At 51.6% G+C, this 19840-nt stretch overlaps 2 protein-coding genes across 8 annotated transcripts; one reads left to right on the plus strand and one right to left on the minus strand.

The window, feature by feature from the left end:
- Positions 1-4247: 4247 nt before the first annotated feature.
- On the plus strand, positions 4248-12057 carry Atxn7l3 (ataxin 7 like 3). 5 transcript variants are annotated; one of them, XM_076870572.2, is made up of 13 exons: positions 4248-4464; positions 5811-5921; positions 6215-6347; positions 6558-6729; positions 6887-6984; positions 7170-7192; positions 7494-7560; positions 7712-7797; positions 8227-8295; positions 8559-8602; positions 8868-8939; positions 9184-9341; positions 9446-12057. In XM_076870572.2, exons 2-13 carry the CDS (start codon positions 5871-5873, stop codon positions 9592-9594), a joined length of 1122 nt encoding a protein of 373 aa, XP_076726687.1. In that variant the 5' UTR covers positions 4248-4464; positions 5811-5870; the 3' UTR covers positions 9595-12057. The 5 variants fall into 5 exon arrangements, with proteins under 5 accessions (XP_076726687.1, XP_076726691.1, XP_076726690.1 ...); XM_076870576.2 differs by having other exon boundaries at positions 7769-7797; XM_076870575.2 differs by having other exon boundaries at positions 7515-7560.
- Positions 12058-12145: 88 nt separating this feature from the next.
- On the minus strand, positions 12146-16132 carry Tmub2 (transmembrane and ubiquitin like domain containing 2). Of its 3 annotated transcripts, XM_076869779.2 has the most exons (4): positions 16024-16132; positions 15416-15472; positions 13579-14145; positions 12146-13339 (listed from the first exon to the last, which is right to left on the minus strand). In XM_076869779.2, the coding sequence occupies exons 2-4, from the start codon at positions 15445-15447 to the stop codon at positions 12976-12978; spliced, it is 963 nt and encodes a 320-aa protein (XP_076725894.1). In that variant the 5' UTR covers positions 15448-15472; positions 16024-16132; the 3' UTR covers positions 12146-12975. The 3 variants fall into 3 exon arrangements, with proteins under 3 accessions (XP_076725894.1, XP_076725895.1, XP_076725893.1); XM_076869780.2 differs by lacking the exon at positions 15416-15472; XM_076869778.2 differs by having other exon boundaries at positions 15416-16132.
- Between the last annotated feature and the right edge of the window lie 3708 nt (positions 16133-19840).

The raw sequence follows: 19840 nt of genomic DNA on the forward strand, positions 1-19840 counted from the left end.
TTGGTAGAGTGCTTGCCTCACATTCACAAGGCCCTGGGTTCAATCCCCAGCGCCATAAAAAAAAAAAAAAAAAAAATGGCTGGGTGGGTGGGTTGCTGTACACACACACCTTTAATCCCCAGTGACCAGGGAGGCTAGTGCAGGAGAATGTAAATCCAGTCTGGGCAATTCAGTGATATCCTGGCTTAAAATAAAAAAGGGCTGGGATATAGCTCAATGATAGAATGCTCCTGTGTTCAATCCTAAAACAAAACAAAACAAAAAAAAAGCTAGGCAGTGTGGTGCACACTGTAGTCCCAGCTCTTGCAGTGCTGAGGTAGGAAGATCACTTGAACACAGGAGCTCAATGCCAGCCTGAGCAACATGTGAGAACCCATTCTCAAAAACAAAAAACAAAACCAAAAACCTCTGATCACTTCAGTTTTCTTCAGATTACTCTGGTACTTAAAATTTACCATGGCCATAGAGGATGGACCCTGCATCCTCTCTTTCCTTTTGCTCCACTCTTCCTAATCATTCACAGTGATCCAGATAAGTGATCTTTCTTTTGTTTCTTGAGCATGCCTACCACAGGGTCTTTGTACTTCTCATACATGCAACTTGTTTTCTCATCTTTTAGGCCTCAGCTCAAATGTTACCTGACAGATAGGCCTTTCCCAACAAGCCTCCCAAAGAGGCCTCCTCCTATATCTCCTTGTTTGTTTACTGGTCTATTCTGTCTCCCAAAGGAAATACTTTACTTTCTTGTTCATTGCAGTAATTCCACCACTTAAAACTGCCCAGCATATATATGATAACCAAGAAATATGGTCCGAATGAGTGACTAAGTATGGCCCACAGGTCCAGGATGGGGGGTCTGCTGCTCCTGCTGGGCTCTCTGCCCCAATTCCAGCCAGCCACATTAGCCCTCTATGCTTCAAACATACCACCTTCTCTTCTAGAGTCCATACACATGCTGTTCTCTCTGCCTAGTTAATTCAGAGTACCACTTAAAGAACCACTTCCTCTGGGGGGAGAGGGGGGCCCTGAACCCTAACAAAAAAAGGTCTCCATGTCATGTTTCTTTGGCAGCCTGGACCTGGATGGACACCTTCATACTCAAGATTTGTTTCTTCCAAGCCAGGTTTTGCTAGGCAATCAGCCCCATTAAGACAAGGTCTGTGTGACTCTCTTGTTGCTGTAACCCTAGGGCCTCACCCAGAGCCAGAATCAGATCAGTCCTTAGAGTTTATAAACTGGTGCTAACTGTGGAGACTGGGCCTGTGCCCAAAGAGGTCACCACTGCAGAATAGCCCAGGCCAAGCACCAAATAAACAGTAAGTCCAGTGGTAAAGAAGTTTGGTACAAGGGGCTGGGGATGCAGCTCAGTGGTTAAAGTACTTGTCTAGCATGTGCAAGGCCCTGGGTTCCATCCCCAGCAGCAGCAACACCACAACAAAAAAGTTTGGTATGACAATGGCCATGGATGGGGATATGAGGAAAAATTTAGGTAAAGAGAGAAGAGCCATGAAGGTTTCTTGGGCATGTGCAAATTCCTTAGGGGAGGACATTGTGGATATATTTAGGTAAGAAACAAAGCAGCATCACTGGACTAGAGAATTCCTGAGAGGTAGAAGACAAGAGGTAAGGAAGGCTGAGGCTATGCTGTATAAGTTCCTAAAGATATATCCTCTAGATCCAAGTTCAACCACCTTCTGAGTCTCTATAAGTTAGTCCCACAGTAACCCAATATATTCCAAACTGAACTTGTCGTCCTCCTGAATCCTCTGCAGAGTTCCTCACTAGTTAAACACTGGTTAAAAGTGTTTTCAGGACCTCCTTCTCCTTTACCCCATACAGCTCAACCAATAATGAAAACCTACTGCTTTTCAGAATGATAAACTTAAAGTGCAAGTCTGCTCAAACAATTCCCTTGGAAGACTCCTCACTGCCTATAGGGTTAAAGCCCACAAACTCCTTGGTGCACACTTAGACCTGTATGATCTGGCCTGCTCACCTCCTGCAGTTCCCCAACCCATTCCTGTCCCCAAAAGTCCCAAGAGTGATCCCTATTCTGAAGCTCACTGTTGGGATATCTCATGCTGTCTTGACCTTCTGGTTCACCTTCTCCTGCAAGAAGCCTTTCTTTAGGGCCAGCTGCAGTGGCACACTCGGGAGGCTGAGAGTTCAAAGCCAGCCCCAGCAACTGTGAGGCGCTAAGTAATTCAGTGAGACTCTGTCTCTAAATACAAATAGGGCTGTAGATGTGGCTCAGTGGTAGACTGCCCCTAAATTCAATCCCAGGTACACCCCGCACCGCCCCCCCCTTCTTTCTGGCCATCTCTGAACTCTGTGCTTATCTTTTTTGTTTTTAATCACACTATTATGCAATTATTTTCCGACAAATCTACCTACCTATCCCACTAGATTGTACGCTTCTTGAAGAAGCACACTGTCATATTTCACATTTATATCCCAGCTCCCGCAGCGCATTAAGACTAATAGCTAAACCGGAAGGGGTGGCCCACGCCTGCAATCCCGGTGGCTGGGGAGGCTGAGGCAAGGAGGATCTAGAGTTCAAAGCCAGCCTCAACAAGAGAGAGGTGCTAAACAACTCAGTGAAACCCTATCTCTTAACTAAAATACAAAATAGGGCTGGGGATATGGCTCAGTGGTCGACTTCCCCTGAAGTTCAAGCCCTGGTACCAAAAAAAAAAAAAAAAGAAAGAAAGAAAGAAAGAAAAAAAGAATAACAGCCAAGATTTACCAAGCATTTACACTGACCTACAAATCTCACGCGCTGGCTTATTAATCCTTATGGCTTTTATACCCACTGATAATATTAGAAACTGAGGTACAGGGAATTCACTTGCCAAATCCATTAAGTTAAATTCAGATCCGACTCCTTGGAAAACTAAGATCCAATCATGGTCTCAAATATGTGATTTCAGACTTTAACCCTATCTCCTGAGGGAAGAGGGCTGTCACACAATCATTCTAGGGCACCAGACAAGATTGATGGAAATGCCAGTCTAGGCATCTACTGCGGCTGAGAAAAGGTCCGTTCGTCCGGAAAGGTAAAGGGGACTGAAAAGCGTGCGGAATGTGAACCCCCTCACACCCCGTGAGTAGCACTGGGTCGTAGGAAGGGTCGGAGGAAGAGTCTGGCCAGTGTCAGGGAGGCAGGCTGACACTGGGGGGTCCAGTTTGAGTTCCGGAAGCAGGAAGGGCGAGCAGGTGTGGGATCTAAATTAGGATGAGAGCTGAAAAGGCGCTTTGCTCAGAAGAGCGCAGCTCGGCCTCCGCCCTCAGCGGCGGACCCTCATCGCGGGAGCTTGTAGGTTCACAGGCCTGGAGTGGGCTGAGACCCGCCCAGAAACCGGGAGAAAGAGCGTGAACGAGCCTCTTCGGCTCCAAGCGTTTTCTGCCCTGAGGTCCTAACTACACCCCACTTCAAATCCGTCCTCTTCTTAGAAGTGGCTGCACGCCTCGGGGTAAAAGTGGGGAGCGGAATGGAGCGGGGGGAGGAAAGAGCGGGGAGCCCCGAGGGAAGGGCGGGGGAGCCTGGGCCGGAAGGCGTCCCAGGCTCGGCTGGGAGCCGGCGCTCTCTTTCGACGCCACCCGCTGCCCCCGCCCCTGAGCCGGCCGGGACGGCACAACGTCTCCGCCCCCAGCGCACCGCGCACCTCACCTTGAACGCTGCCCCACCCACCCCCGTCCTATTGGGCCTCCGGTGCCGAGACGACACAGCGATTGGCTGGGGTGGTCTACGAAGGCCCCGCCCATTCTCCGCCCCCGGCCCTGTCCGCCGGTACTTTGGACGGCGGCGTGGCGCCCCTCCTCCCCTCCCGGTCCCCGCCCCCTGGAGCAAATGCTGCCGAGCTGCGGCCGCGGGGCAGATGCACGCGCTCGGGCCCTTCTAGCAGGCGCGAGCCGTCGCTGGGCGCGCGAAAGCGAAAGAAGGAAGTGGAAGGGAGGGCGAGGGCGGGGTGTTGAGGAGGGGCGGGAGGAGGAAGAGGAGGAGGTTGGAGCGCGCTCGCGCCTGGCCTCGCGCCCGCGCGGAGGGAGGGGGAGAGGGGAGCGCGCGCGCACGCTCGCGTTCTCGCTCGCTCCATCCATCCATCCTCCGGTCGCGGCACGCGCGCGCGCTCCGGGCTCGCGCCGCACCCCCCGCCCGGGAGAGGCGGGCTGGAGTGGGGGGCGGGGGGAGGGGCGCGCGGACGGCGCGCGGACTGCGCGCGGGCGGGGTGAGGTGAGGAGGAGGAGGCGGCGACGGGACGAGAAGGGAGGGGAAGGGGCCATGGCCGCCCGGTGAGGCGGCGAGGCGGGGGGGCGGCCCGACCCCCCGGCCCCGGGCCCTGGGCCCCGGGGAGAGGCGAGGACGGACCGACGGACATGGGGCTCCGGAGCAGCCGCCGCCGCCGCCGCCGCCGGAGGACGCGGCCCTGAGAGGCCGCCGGGCCCCGGCGCGGCCCCCCGGGCGGGGTGAGTACGGGACGGAGACGGGAACGGGGGAGGGGCCTGCGGGGGGCGGGGGGCGGGGCCCGAGGCGGGGCTTGGGCCCCCTCCCCCCCAGGTCTGGGTCAGCGCCCCTTCCCCTCCCCCCGGGCCGACGCGGAAACGCCCGGCTTCCCCCGGCTTCCCGGCCCGGCCCGGGCCCCCTGCTGTCCCCCTGGCTGGGTCCCCCTTGGGCGGGGCAGGGCCGGCCGGGGAGGGGGCGCGGGGCCTTTGTTAGGGAGCCAGGCCCCAGCCCCCGGGACAATAGACACCCTCCTGGACTCCTCTCCCTGGCCGGCCGGGGCTGTCGGCAGGCGGGGACCAAGAGGGGCCGGGACGCGTCCCACTCTGCCCACTCTCTGGGGGTCGGTCTGTCCCGGCCCGGCGCCGGCCTTGGGCGCCTCGACTCTCCTCCCCCCAGTCGGTATGATGCAGCAGCAGTGCCGCAGGGACGGGGGAAGAGCCGCGGCCCGGCCTCCTACCCTTCCCAGTGCCCCTGGCTCGTTTGTCAGTCCCCACCCCACTCTAGGCCGGCAGCTCCTTAAACTCGTACCCACCGTTCAGAGGGGCCCCCGGACTGTGGGCGCTGTTTCTGAATCCTTTGGTGGGGGTTTCTGGACTTTGGGGCTCTTGGAGAGACTTCCGGGCTGGTCCTGAGGGAGGGAGGGTGTTATCTAAAAGAAGAACAGGTAAGGGGAGTGCCCACTCCTCTAGTGCTAGCCCACAGGGCTGTATCCCCTTCTGCTCCAGGTGACTGGAAATGCCCCTTTGACTCTGCTTGTCTGAGCTCTGTCTCCATGCAGTGGCAAGCTTATTTCAAGGGAAGACAGTGGGGTGAAGGTTGTAGGGTCCTAGGGCCATTCCTACTTCTGGTAGCAGTACCCCCCCAAGTGGACATCCTGGCTGAAAGCAGAGGTGACTCTGAGGAGAGCCTTTAGGGAAGGGGGTGTCTTTAGGATTCTGTGCAGTTCTTTGCCACACCCTGTGGGTTTGCTTTGAGGCCTTAGAGTTCCTTCTCCTCCCCCTGCTGCATTGCACCATGGGTATCAAAGAGGGGTTTGAGTTTTGGGGACCTGGGGTGAGCTGCTGCCTCCTAGAAACCCAGACTCTGATTGGCAGTAGAGACCAGGGCCTGATCTCAAGGCCTGGGAAGGACTAGGCTACCTCTGGTTTTTAGTCTCTGAGGGACTACCCAGGCTTAGTGGTCCTGGGCCTTGGGGAGGGAGATACTCTGATGCCAGGATTAAGCCCTGGGCAGTGAGGTGAGGAGGGGAAGTGGCAGTCTTCAGAGATACCTTGTACTCACATCAACACCCCCATCCCCATGTGTACAGCCGTGTTGCCGCCCGCTGTGCTATGAGCAGTCAGAGCACCGTCTCCACAAGAGTTTACAAATGAAAATGGAGGAAATGTCTTTGTCTGGCCTGGATAACAGCAAACTAGAGGTGAGGGCTCCCCCACGTGTGCCTCTAGTTCTTTCTCTTGATGTCTCTACGTCGCTATATCTGGCATCCACGCCAAAGAGGAATTTGGATAGTCAGCCTTGTTCCTTAAAGGGAATAGCCAGCTGAAAAGACCCAACAATTGGGGAAGAAGAAAGAATTCAAAATCAAGATGGGGAAAATGGCAAAGAAAGCATGATATTTGGCCAGGGCCAGGAGATTTGGTTGGCGAGAGTCACTGGCAGTCCAGAGGGCTGTGACTCTTGTAACTGTGGATATTTTCCCCTGGGGCTCAGGCCATCGCTCAGGAGATATATGCGGACCTGGTCGAGGATTCTTGTTTGGGATTCTGCTTTGAGGTACACCGAGCTGTCAAGTGTGGCTACTTCTTCCTGGACGACACAGACCCTGATAGCATGAAGGATTTTGGTGAGCTTCAGGGTAGAAGGAGAGTAGTCTAGCTAGCCCTGCCCAAAGAATGCATGGAGGGTTCTTCTCTGGAAACTGCCATAGATGTGGATCCTGGAGCTCCTGCTAGTTTACGCAGGGGGTTTTGAAGAGGCCATGGGACCACGCATGGGTGGGTACAAGGAGAGGGTTCCCTGCCCACCCTGATCGCCACGCCTCTCCTGTCCCCAGAGATCGTGGACCAGCCCGGGTTGGACATCTTTGGACAGGTATTCAACCAGTGGAAGAGCAAGGAGTGTGTTTGCCCCAATTGCAGCCGCAGCATTGCCGCCTCCCGCTTTGCTCCCCATCTGGAGAAGTGCCTGGGAATGGGACGGAACAGCAGCCGAATCGCCAACCGCCGGTGAGGATAGAACTAGAGCTGCTCATCTTTTGCATCCTGTAGGCCCTTAGGGGCATTTGTAGAATATAGAGGGTGGGTTGTTCTTGACCCCAGATGTTCCACAGTACCTTTAAAAGTTGAAGGCACCATAACCCTTTCTCTCCCCTACCTTTGGCAGGATTGCCAATAGCAACAACATGAACAAGTCTGAGAGCGACCAAGAGGATAATGATGACATCAATGACAACGACTGGTCTTATGGCTCGGAGAAGAAAGGTGTTTGGGGACCTGGGGAGTCTTGGGGGACACTGGGATGAGGTGGACAAGCAGGAATTGAGTATACATTGATCACAATTACTGTTATAAATAAGGGGGGGAGTGTGTTTTTGCATTTTTTAAAAATAGTCTTAGATTGAAGACTTTTAAAAGTAACCTTGCTTTATATCCTTTCACCCTCACAGCCAAGAAAAGAAAATCAGACAAGGTGAGAGCCGGGGCGAGCATGGGGGAAATTTGGGCGAAGGACAGATACCCTCCCCTTTGGGCAGGGAGTCCTCAGGTGTCTTGACTTAAGTCTGAGGTCACTGGTCACCTCTGGGTTGGGGGATGAGGGTGTGTCTGTGGTGGGCAGGGAGGCAACAGAGGCCTTGGCATGGGGGAGGAAATAATAGGCAGACAGGCCTCTTAATGGGGGAGAAGAGTAGGAATTTGAGGATATTCTTTGTCAAATCTTTTTTCCTTCCCTGGGTTCTCGGCTCCCCCTTATCGTTGCCCTTTCCCCAAAGCTATGGTATCTCCCATTCCAGAACCCCAATTCCCCTCGAAGATCCAAGTCTTTAAAACACAAAAATGGTAAGTGGGGCTGGAGCAACAGGGGTGCTGCTAGCTGTGTCTTCTGGGATTCATTGTGGGGCTGGGGTGGAGGGAGAGGTGGGGGATAGGGGTGTGGAGGGAGGGCCTATGATCCTTCTGTCACCCCCACTTCCTCTCTGGTTATTTTCAGGGTTCTCTGTCTGTACCTCTGCATCAAACACCCTTCCCCTTCTTTTTTCTTCTTCAGGGGAACTTAGCAATTCGGATCCTTTTAAGGTGAGTAGAGGCTGCTCCCCTTATGCTTTTCCTCATTGTCTTTATGAGGTGGCTGGGATTTGGATAAGTAGGATCAGAATGTTGACAGCCAGAAGCATTAGTTGGGCTGTTTGAATCTTGTGTTTGTTCTTTCTGCGTCCCACTCCCTTATACGTGTACAGGTGGAATGAAAGGACTCAATGGGAAAACTGTTCTATCACAGAGGCAGGAATGGGAGGGACTAATCCTCTGCTCCTTCGTGTGTGTGTGTGTGTGTGTGTGTGTGTGTGTATGTGTGTGTGTGTGTGTATGTATTTTACTGGGCATTGAATCCAATACCTCACATGTGCTAGGCAAGTGCTCTACCACTGATGTACATCCCCAGTTTCTGTCTCCCCTTTTTGTCTGTGGCTTCTTTACTTCTCTGACCTGCACTTCTGGTTCTCACAGTATAGCAACTCAACTGGGATCAGCTATGAGACCCTGGGGCCAGAGGAGCTGCGAAGCCTTCTCACCACGGTGAGGAACTGGGGCTGGGGAGGCTGTTGGGAGTGGGCTGGAGCCACAGACAGGTCAAGACCCTGGAGGAGGCTGGTGACAGCAGTTAGAGCCATAGAATTCTTACTCTAGAAGTAGGTTTCCTGGCCCACAGTGGTCTGGACTGTATTGACACCCTGGGGCCATTTCTGCTTGTGCAGTCTATCCTTGATGCAGAAGGGAGCATCTAGTATCTAGAGTAGGTTTCCTTCCATCCCTCCTTTCAGCTTATATTCCTCTTCCAGCAATGTGGGGTGATTTCTGAACACACCAAGAAGATGTGCACAAGGTGAGCACAGAACCTAGAAAGGGGTTCGGGGCCCCTCCTGCACACTCATGCTGGGCATGTGTCAGGAGTACCCCTGGACTTGAGCAGTGGGGCTCCCGCCCTTTCCCTCCCCTCCTTCAATGATCAGGCCTTAGGCTTCCATCTGGGGTCTCTCCACTTACCCCTTCCCTGTCCCTTTGGCCTCTGCTGAGGGGAGGGGCTCTCCCTGAGTTCCTCAGGTCCTTCCCTATTTTGTCAGGGTCTGATAATTATGTGTCCCCACCAGGTCTCTGCGCTGCCCCCAGCATACGGATGAGCAGAGGCGAACTGTGCGGATTTATTTCCTCGGGCCCTCAGCGTAAGTGATCCTTTCAGAAGGTTGTGGGTTGTAGCAGGTTAGGATGGTGATGGTTATCCCTAAAACCCTTTTTTTTTTTTTTTTTTTTTTAAATATCTATTTATTCTTTTCGGTGGACACAACATCTTTGTTTGTATGGTGCTGAGGATCGAACCCAGGCCGCACGCATGCCAGGCAAGCGTGCTACCGCTTGAGCCACATCCCCAGCGCCCTAAAACCCTTTTTTGACGCCTTCTCTTTCCAGAGTCCTTCCGGAGGTTGAGAGCTCCCTGGATAATGACAGCTTTGACATGACTGACAGCCAGGCCCTGATCAGCCGGCTTCAGTGGGACGGCTCCTCTGATCTCTCACCCTCTGATTCAGGCTCCTCCAAGACGAGTGAAAATCAGGGATGGGGTCTAGGTATGTGATACAGTTGGGTCCCAGGAATTTTCTGTCCATACTCAACCGATTGACACCTCTCTTGCTACAACCCTATTGTCATCCCTTGTAACTTTTCTCTGCAGGTACCAACAGCTCCGAGTCAAGGAAAACCAAGAAAAAGAAATCCCATCTGAGCCTGGTAGGGACTGCTTCTGGCCTGGGCTCCAATAAGAAGAAGAAGCCAAAGCCACCGGCACCCCCAACGCCCAGCATCTATGATGACATCAACTGACTTGGGTGCAAGGGATAGCCTTTGGCTGAGCAGAGCCCTCTCTCCCAACCCCCACCCAGGTGGCATAGCCTGGCAAATGGACGGCTGCTGGGGGTTTGGGCTTGGGAAGTTTGGTGGGCCAGGCAGGCAGAGGATCCATTTATGCACCCCTGGGGGGTGTCAGGGTCTTCTGCAATAGAGCACGACCCCTCGGCGTGCAGGACTCAGACCTGGACTTATTATGCCTTGGACATAAGTTTGGTGGGGAGGCAGTTTTCCTATTTATTCTGTGAGTTACTGGATGTCCAGCTAGGCCAGGGGCCTGACCTGGGCACTGTGCCAGCGCACTGCCTGCCCCCCACCCCAGGAACTGGACTAAGCCCTGCCGAGGGGCACTGTGGCTACCCGGGAGGCTGTGGGTTAGAAGCTGAGCCTGGAGGGGGCCTCCCCTGGCTGCCCTCAGCAATGTGAATGGGTCCGGTGCTTGGAGCTGAGGGGCAGGGCTGGGTGTGTCCTGTCTGTGTGCAGAGTCCTATCAAGTGCCCCCAGTCCCAGGGGTGGCAGGCACAGAGTGCTGTCTGCTGAGGTAGGCGTCCAGAACTGCCGCCGCCTTCCCTGCCTCACAGGGCAGCCCTTTCCCCTCAATCCCCGTGGGCCTCCTTGGCAGCAGGAGCTGTCCTTTTGTTGTTGGGTGCCAGGAAAGGGCCTCCAGCCTCTACAGCTTCAAGGAATGGGAAGGGGAGGGTAGGAGGAGGGAGCTGCGTATCAAAATGACTCCCCCCTTCAATCCCTCCCTGACCCAGGGCTGGTGAGGAGTGGGGCCCCAAGGTGAGAGGGAACGGTGCTGCTTTATTTGAAATGTTTTCTTACCTCATTCCCTGCCCCAGGAAGGGGCCCAGCCTCACCCTCCTGGGGTGGCCCCATGTTCCTCCTGCCCACCCTGCCCCACTGCCCTGCTGGGGCAGCCTGAGTTCCCAGCTGCTGCTTGCCACCCCTTCACCTTGACCAGCTTCAGTTCCTCTCAATGCTCCTGCCTCCAAAGCCTGCCCTGTTTCCCCTTCCTTCGCCGCTTTTAAGTTATTTATTCTGTATTTGTGGTTTGGGGCTCTGAGGAAAATCCTAATCTTGTGCCTCTCCCCTTTGCTAGGAGTAGGGTGGGAAGAGGGTGGTCTCTGTGCCCTGGGTTGTCAGTGGAAAGGGAAGGGGTATCATTGCCTCTCTGGGACTGTCATGCCAGTGTGCCCACCTGCCTGGTCTACATCCTGAAAAGATGTACCGTCCCACCTCCACGCGGGCAACACCACCCCCAGGAGCCGAGCTGGAGGACTGCAATCTGGGCTGGGAGCAGAGCTGACTGACACAGGGATGGAGTTGACCCTGAGCCGAATTATCTGGCACTTGCTGGACATGTCCCCTGCCCTTCTCCCAGGAGGAGCCACTCCCACATTTGGGTAGCTAGTACCCAGGACTGGTTGGACTGATTTGGGTTAGGGACCCTAGAGGGTTAAGGGAACAACAGAGATAGGGCAGCAATACCCTGTCTGGAACCCCAGTCTCCCCCTGGGGTGGTTCTGATTGTGGCTGATGCCTGGTTACGAATTGGTTTTTAACCCAAGCATTGTGATTATTTTTTAAAAAGCCAAACCAATTTTGGCAGGAGTTAGAATAAATCCTGGGGCCTGGGCTCCTCTGGTCTTGGCCCTCCACAGCCTTTTCCCTCTAAGGGGAAGCCAGAGGGTGAGGAGGATCTCAGCAGGCCTCCAGCCACTTCCAAATTAAGTTTTGGGAGTTGGTTGAAGGTGAAGGGAGGAAGGCCTAGGGCCACTCTCCCTTCTGAGAGGCAGCTGTAGCTCAGGCCCTAACATACCCTTTCCCCTCTGGCCTCCCGCTTTCCCCCTCTGGTCAGAGGAGGGAGAAGTGGGGAGTAGTTTGGGAACTGGTTTATCCACATAACCTTCCCCATTATTTCTTGGCCCACCCTCAGGGCAGAGCCCCCTGCCCAGGCTGGGTAAGAGATGGGCTTGGTCCAGCAGGGACCCTGAGGGAGCAAACCCCTTCCCTTCTGGGGAGAGTGCCCCCCCTACCATGTAGTTGGACAGGGGCTAGGAGCTCCCCACCCCCTCCCTCTAACAGCAGGCTGTGTGGGTTTCAATTCCCATCCTCCCCGCCCCGGCTAGGTGTCGTCCGCCCTGTATCCTATCATGTGTCTGAGTGTGTGGGGGGGGGTTCTGTACTAATTTCCATGGCCGGTGGCTTTTCCTTCCATGCATCACTCCCCCCGCATGCCCAGGGGCCACCCGCCTGGCATTACCGCATGCTGGGGTCATTGGGGGAGGGGGGTGGGGCTCACGCTGTCCTGTGGTCTTGAGATTTTTATTTTTGCATATGTAATCCATCCTGTACAGGTAGCTAACTTTGTAAACGCTGTGTATTCTCTCTGCCCCCATGGCTGCTGGTGTAAATAAACTGCATCTCCCGTTGGTAGCTTGGCCTACCCACCCTCATTACCATGTGCTGGGGACAGAGCAAAGCCATTCTCAATGTCACAGAAAGGCTCCATAGCCACAAAATGGAACTTTTATTTAGTCAGACACCCTCCATCCAAGTGTCCCAGAGGCAAGGGCCCAGGGCTGAGTGATGCATACCCAGAACTCGTCCTTGGAAGTCAGGCAGGGTAGGATGCTGGCTGAAAGCCAGTGCTGTCTTGCTTACAGCCTTAGGCCTAGGGTAGCAGCAGCTGTGGCCTAGCCTCTCCCAATGCTAGGGGCTTGGCCTTGTGCCCCAACCCCCTTCCTGACTGAGCTCTGTAGAAGACTCTTAAAAAAAAAAAAAAAAAAAAAAAAAGTGCTTTGAAAAAAGGAGGAACACCCTATTCCTGCTACAGGGGTAGAGGGAGGAGGTGGAAGCAGCTGGGTGCCCATAGGGTAAGCTGGCACAGCCTTCATCCCTGTCTCAAAAGACACTTGACTAAGGAATGGAAGGATACTCCAGGATCCCTACAGAAGTATGCCAGGGGTCATGCTGAGCTGCCCTGGCAGTGGCCTTGGGTGCTGAGGGGTAGACATGCAAGACACAGGGAAGGGCTAGGGCCACAGCTGGGAGGGACTCAAAGCCTGGCCTTTCCATTTAGCTTGGCCTTTGGCTCTGAGCTCCTTCAGGATTCTAAAAGTATATGAAGGTGACATCCTTGTTTCTACCTGAGTTGTGCTTGCACAGGGGGGAATGTCTGTACCCCTGTGGACATAAGGGGAGGCCCCATACCTGCCTCCTGTGTCTTATGGATGGGGTGCCCACCACATCCTTTCCACCCCTCCCTCCCAGGCCCTTGGGCCCAGCTCTGGCCAGGAAAGTGGGGAGGCCATAAAGGAGGAAGACCATGCCTTTCATTTTCTCCCTATGTCCTTATCGTCCATACATCCCAAATATGAGGAAGCTGAAGAAGACTGTGACACCCACCAGGGAGACAGTAGCAGGTGCTGTGAAAAACTGACGGTAATTGATCCGGAAGTACCAGACTACACCCAAAAGCACTACAAACACGGGCACCATGAGACTGCCCACACTGATGCCAAGGCTGGGTGGCTCACTGGCCGAGGGTGCCAGAGAAGTTGAGGGGCCTGTACCAGGTGCCCCTGGGGGTGAACGGTGGCAGTGAATCACACAGTTGTCAGTAATGTTCAGAGAACGCAGTGTGCGTGCTGGATCTTGTAGCAGGCGGCCCTGGTAGATCAATTTCATTTGGCTCTCCTGTCCAGGGAAATATTTGCTGAAAGGATGAAAAAGAAAGAGAGGCTGAGGCATAACAGGGCAAACAGGCCTGGACCAACAAAGGTGGGCAAAGGGAAAAACTGATGAGTAGATTTCTAAGGAAGTCTCCTCTCCACCCTTGGTAGGGGCCAAATTTTATGACCCCTTGCTGCTCTCAATTCTGCACCAGTCTCCTCAGAGGAGGCAAAGCCTTGGGACATGGGACATGAGCAGCTTCCCACTTTTCAACCCACTCACCTCTTCAGGGCACCCACGGTGTCCTCTGGCCTGGCCACAGCCAGCTCCTCAGTATCATTGAGGAACTTGAGCCGCACGTTGATGAAGCTGGGGCTGGGAGAAAGGCAGGTGCTATCCTCAGATCTCAGCAGGGCTTCTGGACTGCTGTTCTCTGTGCTCACTTGTCTTTTGGACAGGCCTTGGATGTCAAGGAGATGCTCAAGATTGGACTCCACACCACCCCCAGCAACAGGTTCCCCTGTGGAGTCTCCTCCACCTTCGCCAGTCTCTTCAGTCTTATCATCATTACCCTCTGATGGATGGGGAAGTTCGGTAGGCTCTGAGGTGTTCTGGCTTGCCACCAGCTGGTCCACATGCCCTAGGTGAAGGACGGATGTGTCGCCTGCTGACACAATAGTGCCCAGGAGCTGGTTGCTACCGCTGTCTGCTACGTAGGTAGAGAGCCAAGCTAGGACCAAGGCTAGAATCAGCACCACCACACCTGCCACCACCATCACCTCATTACCCACACCCTCAATGAGGGTGACATCAGGGAGCTCCATGGCCTGGCTGCTGACTGGGTCCACGCTGCAGGAACAAAGGGGAATAGCATCAGCAGAGCCAGAGGGGTTGCAATAAGGCTCCTAGTTTAAGTTTTGAACTAAGCCAGTTCTGAAAATAAGTGGAGTTCAATATTCTGGGGTGGGGTAGGGGGGATGAAAAACCTACATAAGGATCACATGTATTTCACTTTGTACTCTAGACTTCCAACCTCAAGCTAAGGACTTCGCCTTGGGCGCTATTAGAAAACTAGCTCACAGATGTCATGCCCACAATGAACATAGATCATCAGCCTTCTCATCGTTACCCTATGAGGAAAGCCTCATAACCTTGCTGCTGTGTCTCCGGCAACTGCTTTTTTTCTTTTGGTCATTGATGGGTAAAACATTTGCTTCTTTGAACTTGGAGTTTCTCTAGGATTTCTAACACTTAGTCAAGCAAAGATGCCCCTTAAACAGCCTCCAACTTAACTTCTGAGAGACTAAAAAGCCTGAAATACTTTATTTTGGAGCTCCTCTGGAGGTCACCCTTGGACTATCTCATATGAGCCCCATCTCTTTCATTGTCACAGTTCATACCCAAATGTCAGGGGCCAAAGAAAACTAATCTATTGTCAACAGAAGACTTAGATTACCCTAAAGGGACAATTCTTTAGGAGCCATAAGCAAACAGTAACTCTGCCTCCTCTCAAATTCTCTGGCAGGCCCTGGGGAAATCCTATGGGACAAACACCAGAAACACTACCCTTCTGGGTCACTGAGGGCTCACAACTGCAAAAACTGCTGTCTACATGCAACTGATTTGGAAATGATTCCACAACAGCTCTCACTATCACTAACAGTCTCATATTGTGAAGGTTCTCACTCTGCAGTTTCTTACACGGGAAGGATTTCTGCTTGGTCCTTGGAATACCTACTTCTTCCCTTGGAGAATCTGTTTTCACAGCTGTCCCTGGGCAAATCCATCTGATGATTATCATTATCAGACTATTCTCACAGCACCTATAAAATTTCATTATACTTATCTACCGTTCCATTTATTAGACTTCTAGAACACAAGGCTCACATGTATTTTTCTCTTTGTACTTAAGAGCCCAGCATAATGCCACCGTAGTTACTTCAAAAATAGTTGTGGAACATATCAACATCTGAAGAGTTTACACATCCTGACTTAATAGACTGACCCTGAAGTCAGAAAACAAAACGAAACTATAACTCTTACTGGCCATGTAACCTCGATCATCTTTCCCAGAGACTTAGCCTTCTCATCAGTAAAATGGGTTAAAAATAGTACCTACCTCATAAGGTTTTGAAGATGACGTGAAATCATTGAAGCAAAATAATCAGCACAGTGCCTGGCACATTGCAAATGTTCAATAAACAAATGATAGGAATTATGTATCACTCCCACAACTAACCCCCGACAGTAAGAAGGTTAATGCCATTAACCGTGGTTTACAGAAAAGGAAACTGCGGCGGAGAGAGACGAGAACGACTGGCACAGACACAGCGAACTGTCGTGGGAAGGGCCGGGTAGGACCCCAAGTCTTCTGCCTTGGAGGCCTTTGCTTTCTCCTCAGCCTGTGAGCGACCCTGACCACGGTAAGGAGGGGTCCCGGACCCTGCCTTTTCTGAGGCAGACTCCGCGTCTGGGAGGTCTTATTTTCGCGGCAATGGAGTGAAGTCCATGAGCCCCTGAAGCCAAAGAGCTACCGGGTCCAGGCCGCAGAGCTCAAGCCCAGATCTCTCAGTCTATGATGGAGAGGGGGGTCACAAACCATCCACACCCCTCAAACTTCGGGGCGGGGCTGGGGAACTAGGGGCGGGGCTTGAGGGCGCGGGGAGTCATGGGAAATTAAAAGGAACTTGGACTGGTACTATGCTTGGATAGGAAGAAGGTCCTCACCTGAAAAGTCCAGGCTAAATGTTTTGACTTCGCCAGGACAACCCCTGGACTCGTCTTCCCGTTCGGGCCGGGGGAGGGGCGGGCAATCCTCGATTTTGCTCAGGGTTCGGTCTCTTCCGGCCTTTCCCGGAAGCTGTTAGAACTAGGGAAAGGAAGTCCCTCCTCCGCGCCTTACACTGATGACGCAAATCTACGTAAGGCGGGCTGACATAAACGTATTCTTTAAATAAAAGGGACAGGTTTCTCAGAGGAAAGAGGGGCGGAGTCATTGTTGGCGGGATCGTGGCCCTCCCCGCATGGCACGCCTGGTGGGCGGGGCCTTAGGCTGTCGGGAAAAGAGGCAGTGCCAAGAGGGAAGGAGTGAGTTGAGGGAGGTGTTTGAGAAAGGGGCGTGGTTTCCCTTCTGGAAGGTTTGCTCTGGTTGGCGCTACTGGGTAAATCCTTTAAAGAGGTTTCCCGCTTCCGGGCTGATGGGGTTCATTACTGCTCTGCAACGTGCCCCAAGTTCTAAGATAGTGGGATCAGTTAGGTCTGGTCTTTCTGATCTCTAAAAATTCCTCTATGAGTCGGAGCACGCCAGCTGCATGGAAGGCTGGTAGAAGGGTCGCAAATTTGAAGACAACCTGAGCAACTCAGGGAGACCCTGTCTCAGAATAAAAAAGGAAAGGGTCGGAGATGTAATTCAGTAGTAGAGCGCCCTCAGCTCTGGATTAGTCAGGAAAACATACAAGGAGACAAGTTATTTGTCATCCAGTGCATGAAGAGTGCGGTCCAGATAGTGTGGGACCTTGATAATTTCGGGAAAGCACTTCAGGGACAAAGGTTCAGCGCCGTCTTAGGGCCCAAGAAAAGCAGGAACCAAAAAGAGAAAAATTTCAACTTACAAGAATTTTTCCAAATTTTTTTTTTTCTAAAGACATGCTGGGGGATTTTGTTTTATGATGGACTATTTTTCCTTTTTTTTTTTTTTTTTTTTTTTTTTTTGTGGTCCCGATGATTGATCGTTGGGGTGCTTAACCATTGGGCCACATCACCAACCCTTTGTTTTTGGTACTAGGAATTGAAACCAGGAACACTTAAACACTGAGACACATCCCCAGCCCTTGTTAAATATTTTATTTAGAGACAGGGTCTAGCTAAATTGCTGAGGCTGGCTTTGAACTTGCGATTTTTTTAATATGATAATTACTCATAATGTAAAATTTACAATTTTAGCTGAAAGTGTATCTAGATGGTAGAGTGCATTCCTAGCATGTTTGAGGCCCCTGAAAAATATTTTTTCATCCCAGCACTGGAAAATTTTTTTTAACATGTATACATGTAGAGTTAAAACTTTTTAACATATATACTTCAGTGGCATTGAATACATCCACATTATGCACCCATCACGACTACTGTCCATTTTCTGCACCTATTAAATAGTAACTCCCCATTCCTCCTCTTTCTCTAGTCTGTTTTTTATCTGTAAATTTGCCTATTCGATTTTGCTCACTTAAGTGAAATCATGTAATATTTGTTCTCCCCCAATCCCAGTTTTCTTTTTCTTTCTTTTCTTTTTGAGATGAGATCTGCTATGTTGCCCAGGCTGGCTTTGAACCTCTTTTCCCAACTATCCAAGTAGTAGCAGGGATTATAAGCATATGCCACAAGCACATGCCACTGTGTCCATCACGTTTGTTGCTTTCTAAGATTAAATAATATTCCCCTGACTGTATATACCATATTTGGTTTATCTATTCATCTGCTCGTGGACATTTGGGTCATTTCTACCTTTTGGCTTTAGTGAATCATACTATTATGAACATTATTATACAAGTATCTGAGCTTTTTTTTTTTTTTCTCTGCCATACTGGGAACTGAACTCAGGCGTGTTCTACTACTGAGCTATGTCCCCATGCCTTTTAATTTTTTATTTTGAGACAGGGTCTCACTAAATTGCCATGGGTGGCCTCAAACTTGTGATCCTCTTGAAGAGCCTCAACCTTCTAAATTGCAGAGATTATGAGGTGTGTGCTACCACACCTGGCTTGTATCTGTTTGAGTCCCTGCTTTCACTTCTTTGGTCTGGCTTTTTTTTTTTTCCTCCTCCTCCTAGTGGTGAGGATTGTAACCAGGTGCTTGGACTTGCTAGGCAAGTACTGTACTAATGAGCTGCACTCTGAGCCTTTCTTAAAATTTTGAGACAAGGTCTTACTAAGTTGATAGAGATGGCCTTGAACTTGCCAGCCTCCTTTCTTAGTCTGGAGTCGCTGTGTACCACAATGTCCTGCTGTTAAGGTCTTTGATACATGATGTCACATTGTTCTCTGGGGAAATATATATCTAATTCCCTTATTCCCAGCTGTTTGTTGAGGTACCCCTAAAGTTCCCTTCCCCAAAGATATAAGGTAGAGTCTAGAGAGGAACAGACTAGATGGGGGAGGTTTTAAGAGATGAGAGAATCCTAAAGATGTTTATATGCCAAGAAGGAGGAGCAGAGAAGGGAAAGAATGAAGAGAAAGGCAATTTGAGAAGGGAATAATTACCGAGTAGTGTTCTCTGGAAGTAGAGAAGGGTCCATCAGGTGATTGGGCTTGCCCTGGGCAGGAGGTGGGGTATCTGGCCTCCCCAGGGCACTGGGCACTGCCTCAGTCTGGCTGGGCACAAATCACGAGCCACTCAAGCAGGAACAAACTTTATTTTTTGAAACTGCCACCAATGCCCCGTACACTCCCAGCCAGATTGCCTACCGACCCACGCGGCGGTCTCCTGGACCCCCCAACAGGAAGTCCCTCCTCCGGAATTCCCTCCTACTGCACTTCCCCAACCAAAGGGAACTCTCTAGGAGTCCGGTAGCAGGCAGAGGTGGACAGCAGGAGTCCAATATCCATATGAATGCAAATCTTAACATAATCATATCATCTCAATGGCTTGCTGGTGTCACCTTTCAACCAAAAATGCCATGCATCATATTACTTGGCTGTGGCTCTTAGCAGGGCACTTGACCCATCCATTTGGGTGGATTTAGATACACACACACTATGTTATTCTTCCCCTCCCCCCACTACATGGATTGACATCTGCCTAACATTACACTACATTTGTCATTTTTCATTATTGTGTCTTACCAAATTGCCTGAGATCAGGAACTGTTTTTTTTTTTTTTTCTGTCACCCCCCCCCCCACCAAATCTGTTTCAGATTACTTGAAAATTTTTTTCCCCCAGTACTGAACCCAGGATCTTGCACTACTAAGCAAGTGATCTACCACTGTGCTACATCCTCAGCCCACTGATAAAGATTTATTAAGTGAATGATGGTTAGATTCAGCAAAGTTGTGGGAAGAGGTGGGGAACTTGAGAGACTTCTGTCATCTACTGGCCAGAGGCGATGTCTCAAGATAGTCTTGGCAGTGAGGTGAAATAGATGGAAAGAAGAAGGAAAGACTTGTTAGGGCTGGAGACATACTCAGAATGCTAGCACCTGGGATGAAGGGTTGGAAAAGTGAACAAAGCTGACAAGTTGATAGAGATGGCCTTAAACTTGCCAGCCTCCTTTCTCAGTCCGGAGTGTGAGAGTTTGAGGAGTATGTCCAGCAAAAGAAGAAGAGGTAGCTGACTTAAAGGTGTCTTGAAAGAGGGGCTTTTAGGGTTGGGTTTTGCGGGTGGGGAAATTGCAAGAGGAAAGCAAGAAAAGAAAGAAGTAGGCTTCTTTATATATAAATATAAAATTCTATATATAAACATGTTTATATTTCTTCTTTATAAATATAACAATTATATTTAAAACTAAGCTTTTTGTTTGATTCATTATCAGGGATTGATAATGAATCAGGGTGC

This window comes from Callospermophilus lateralis, chromosome 11, assembly GCF_048772815.1.
Source record: "Callospermophilus lateralis isolate mCalLat2 chromosome 11, mCalLat2.hap1, whole genome shotgun sequence".
NCBI classification, from domain to species: domain Eukaryota; kingdom Metazoa; phylum Chordata; class Mammalia; order Rodentia; family Sciuridae; genus Callospermophilus; species Callospermophilus lateralis.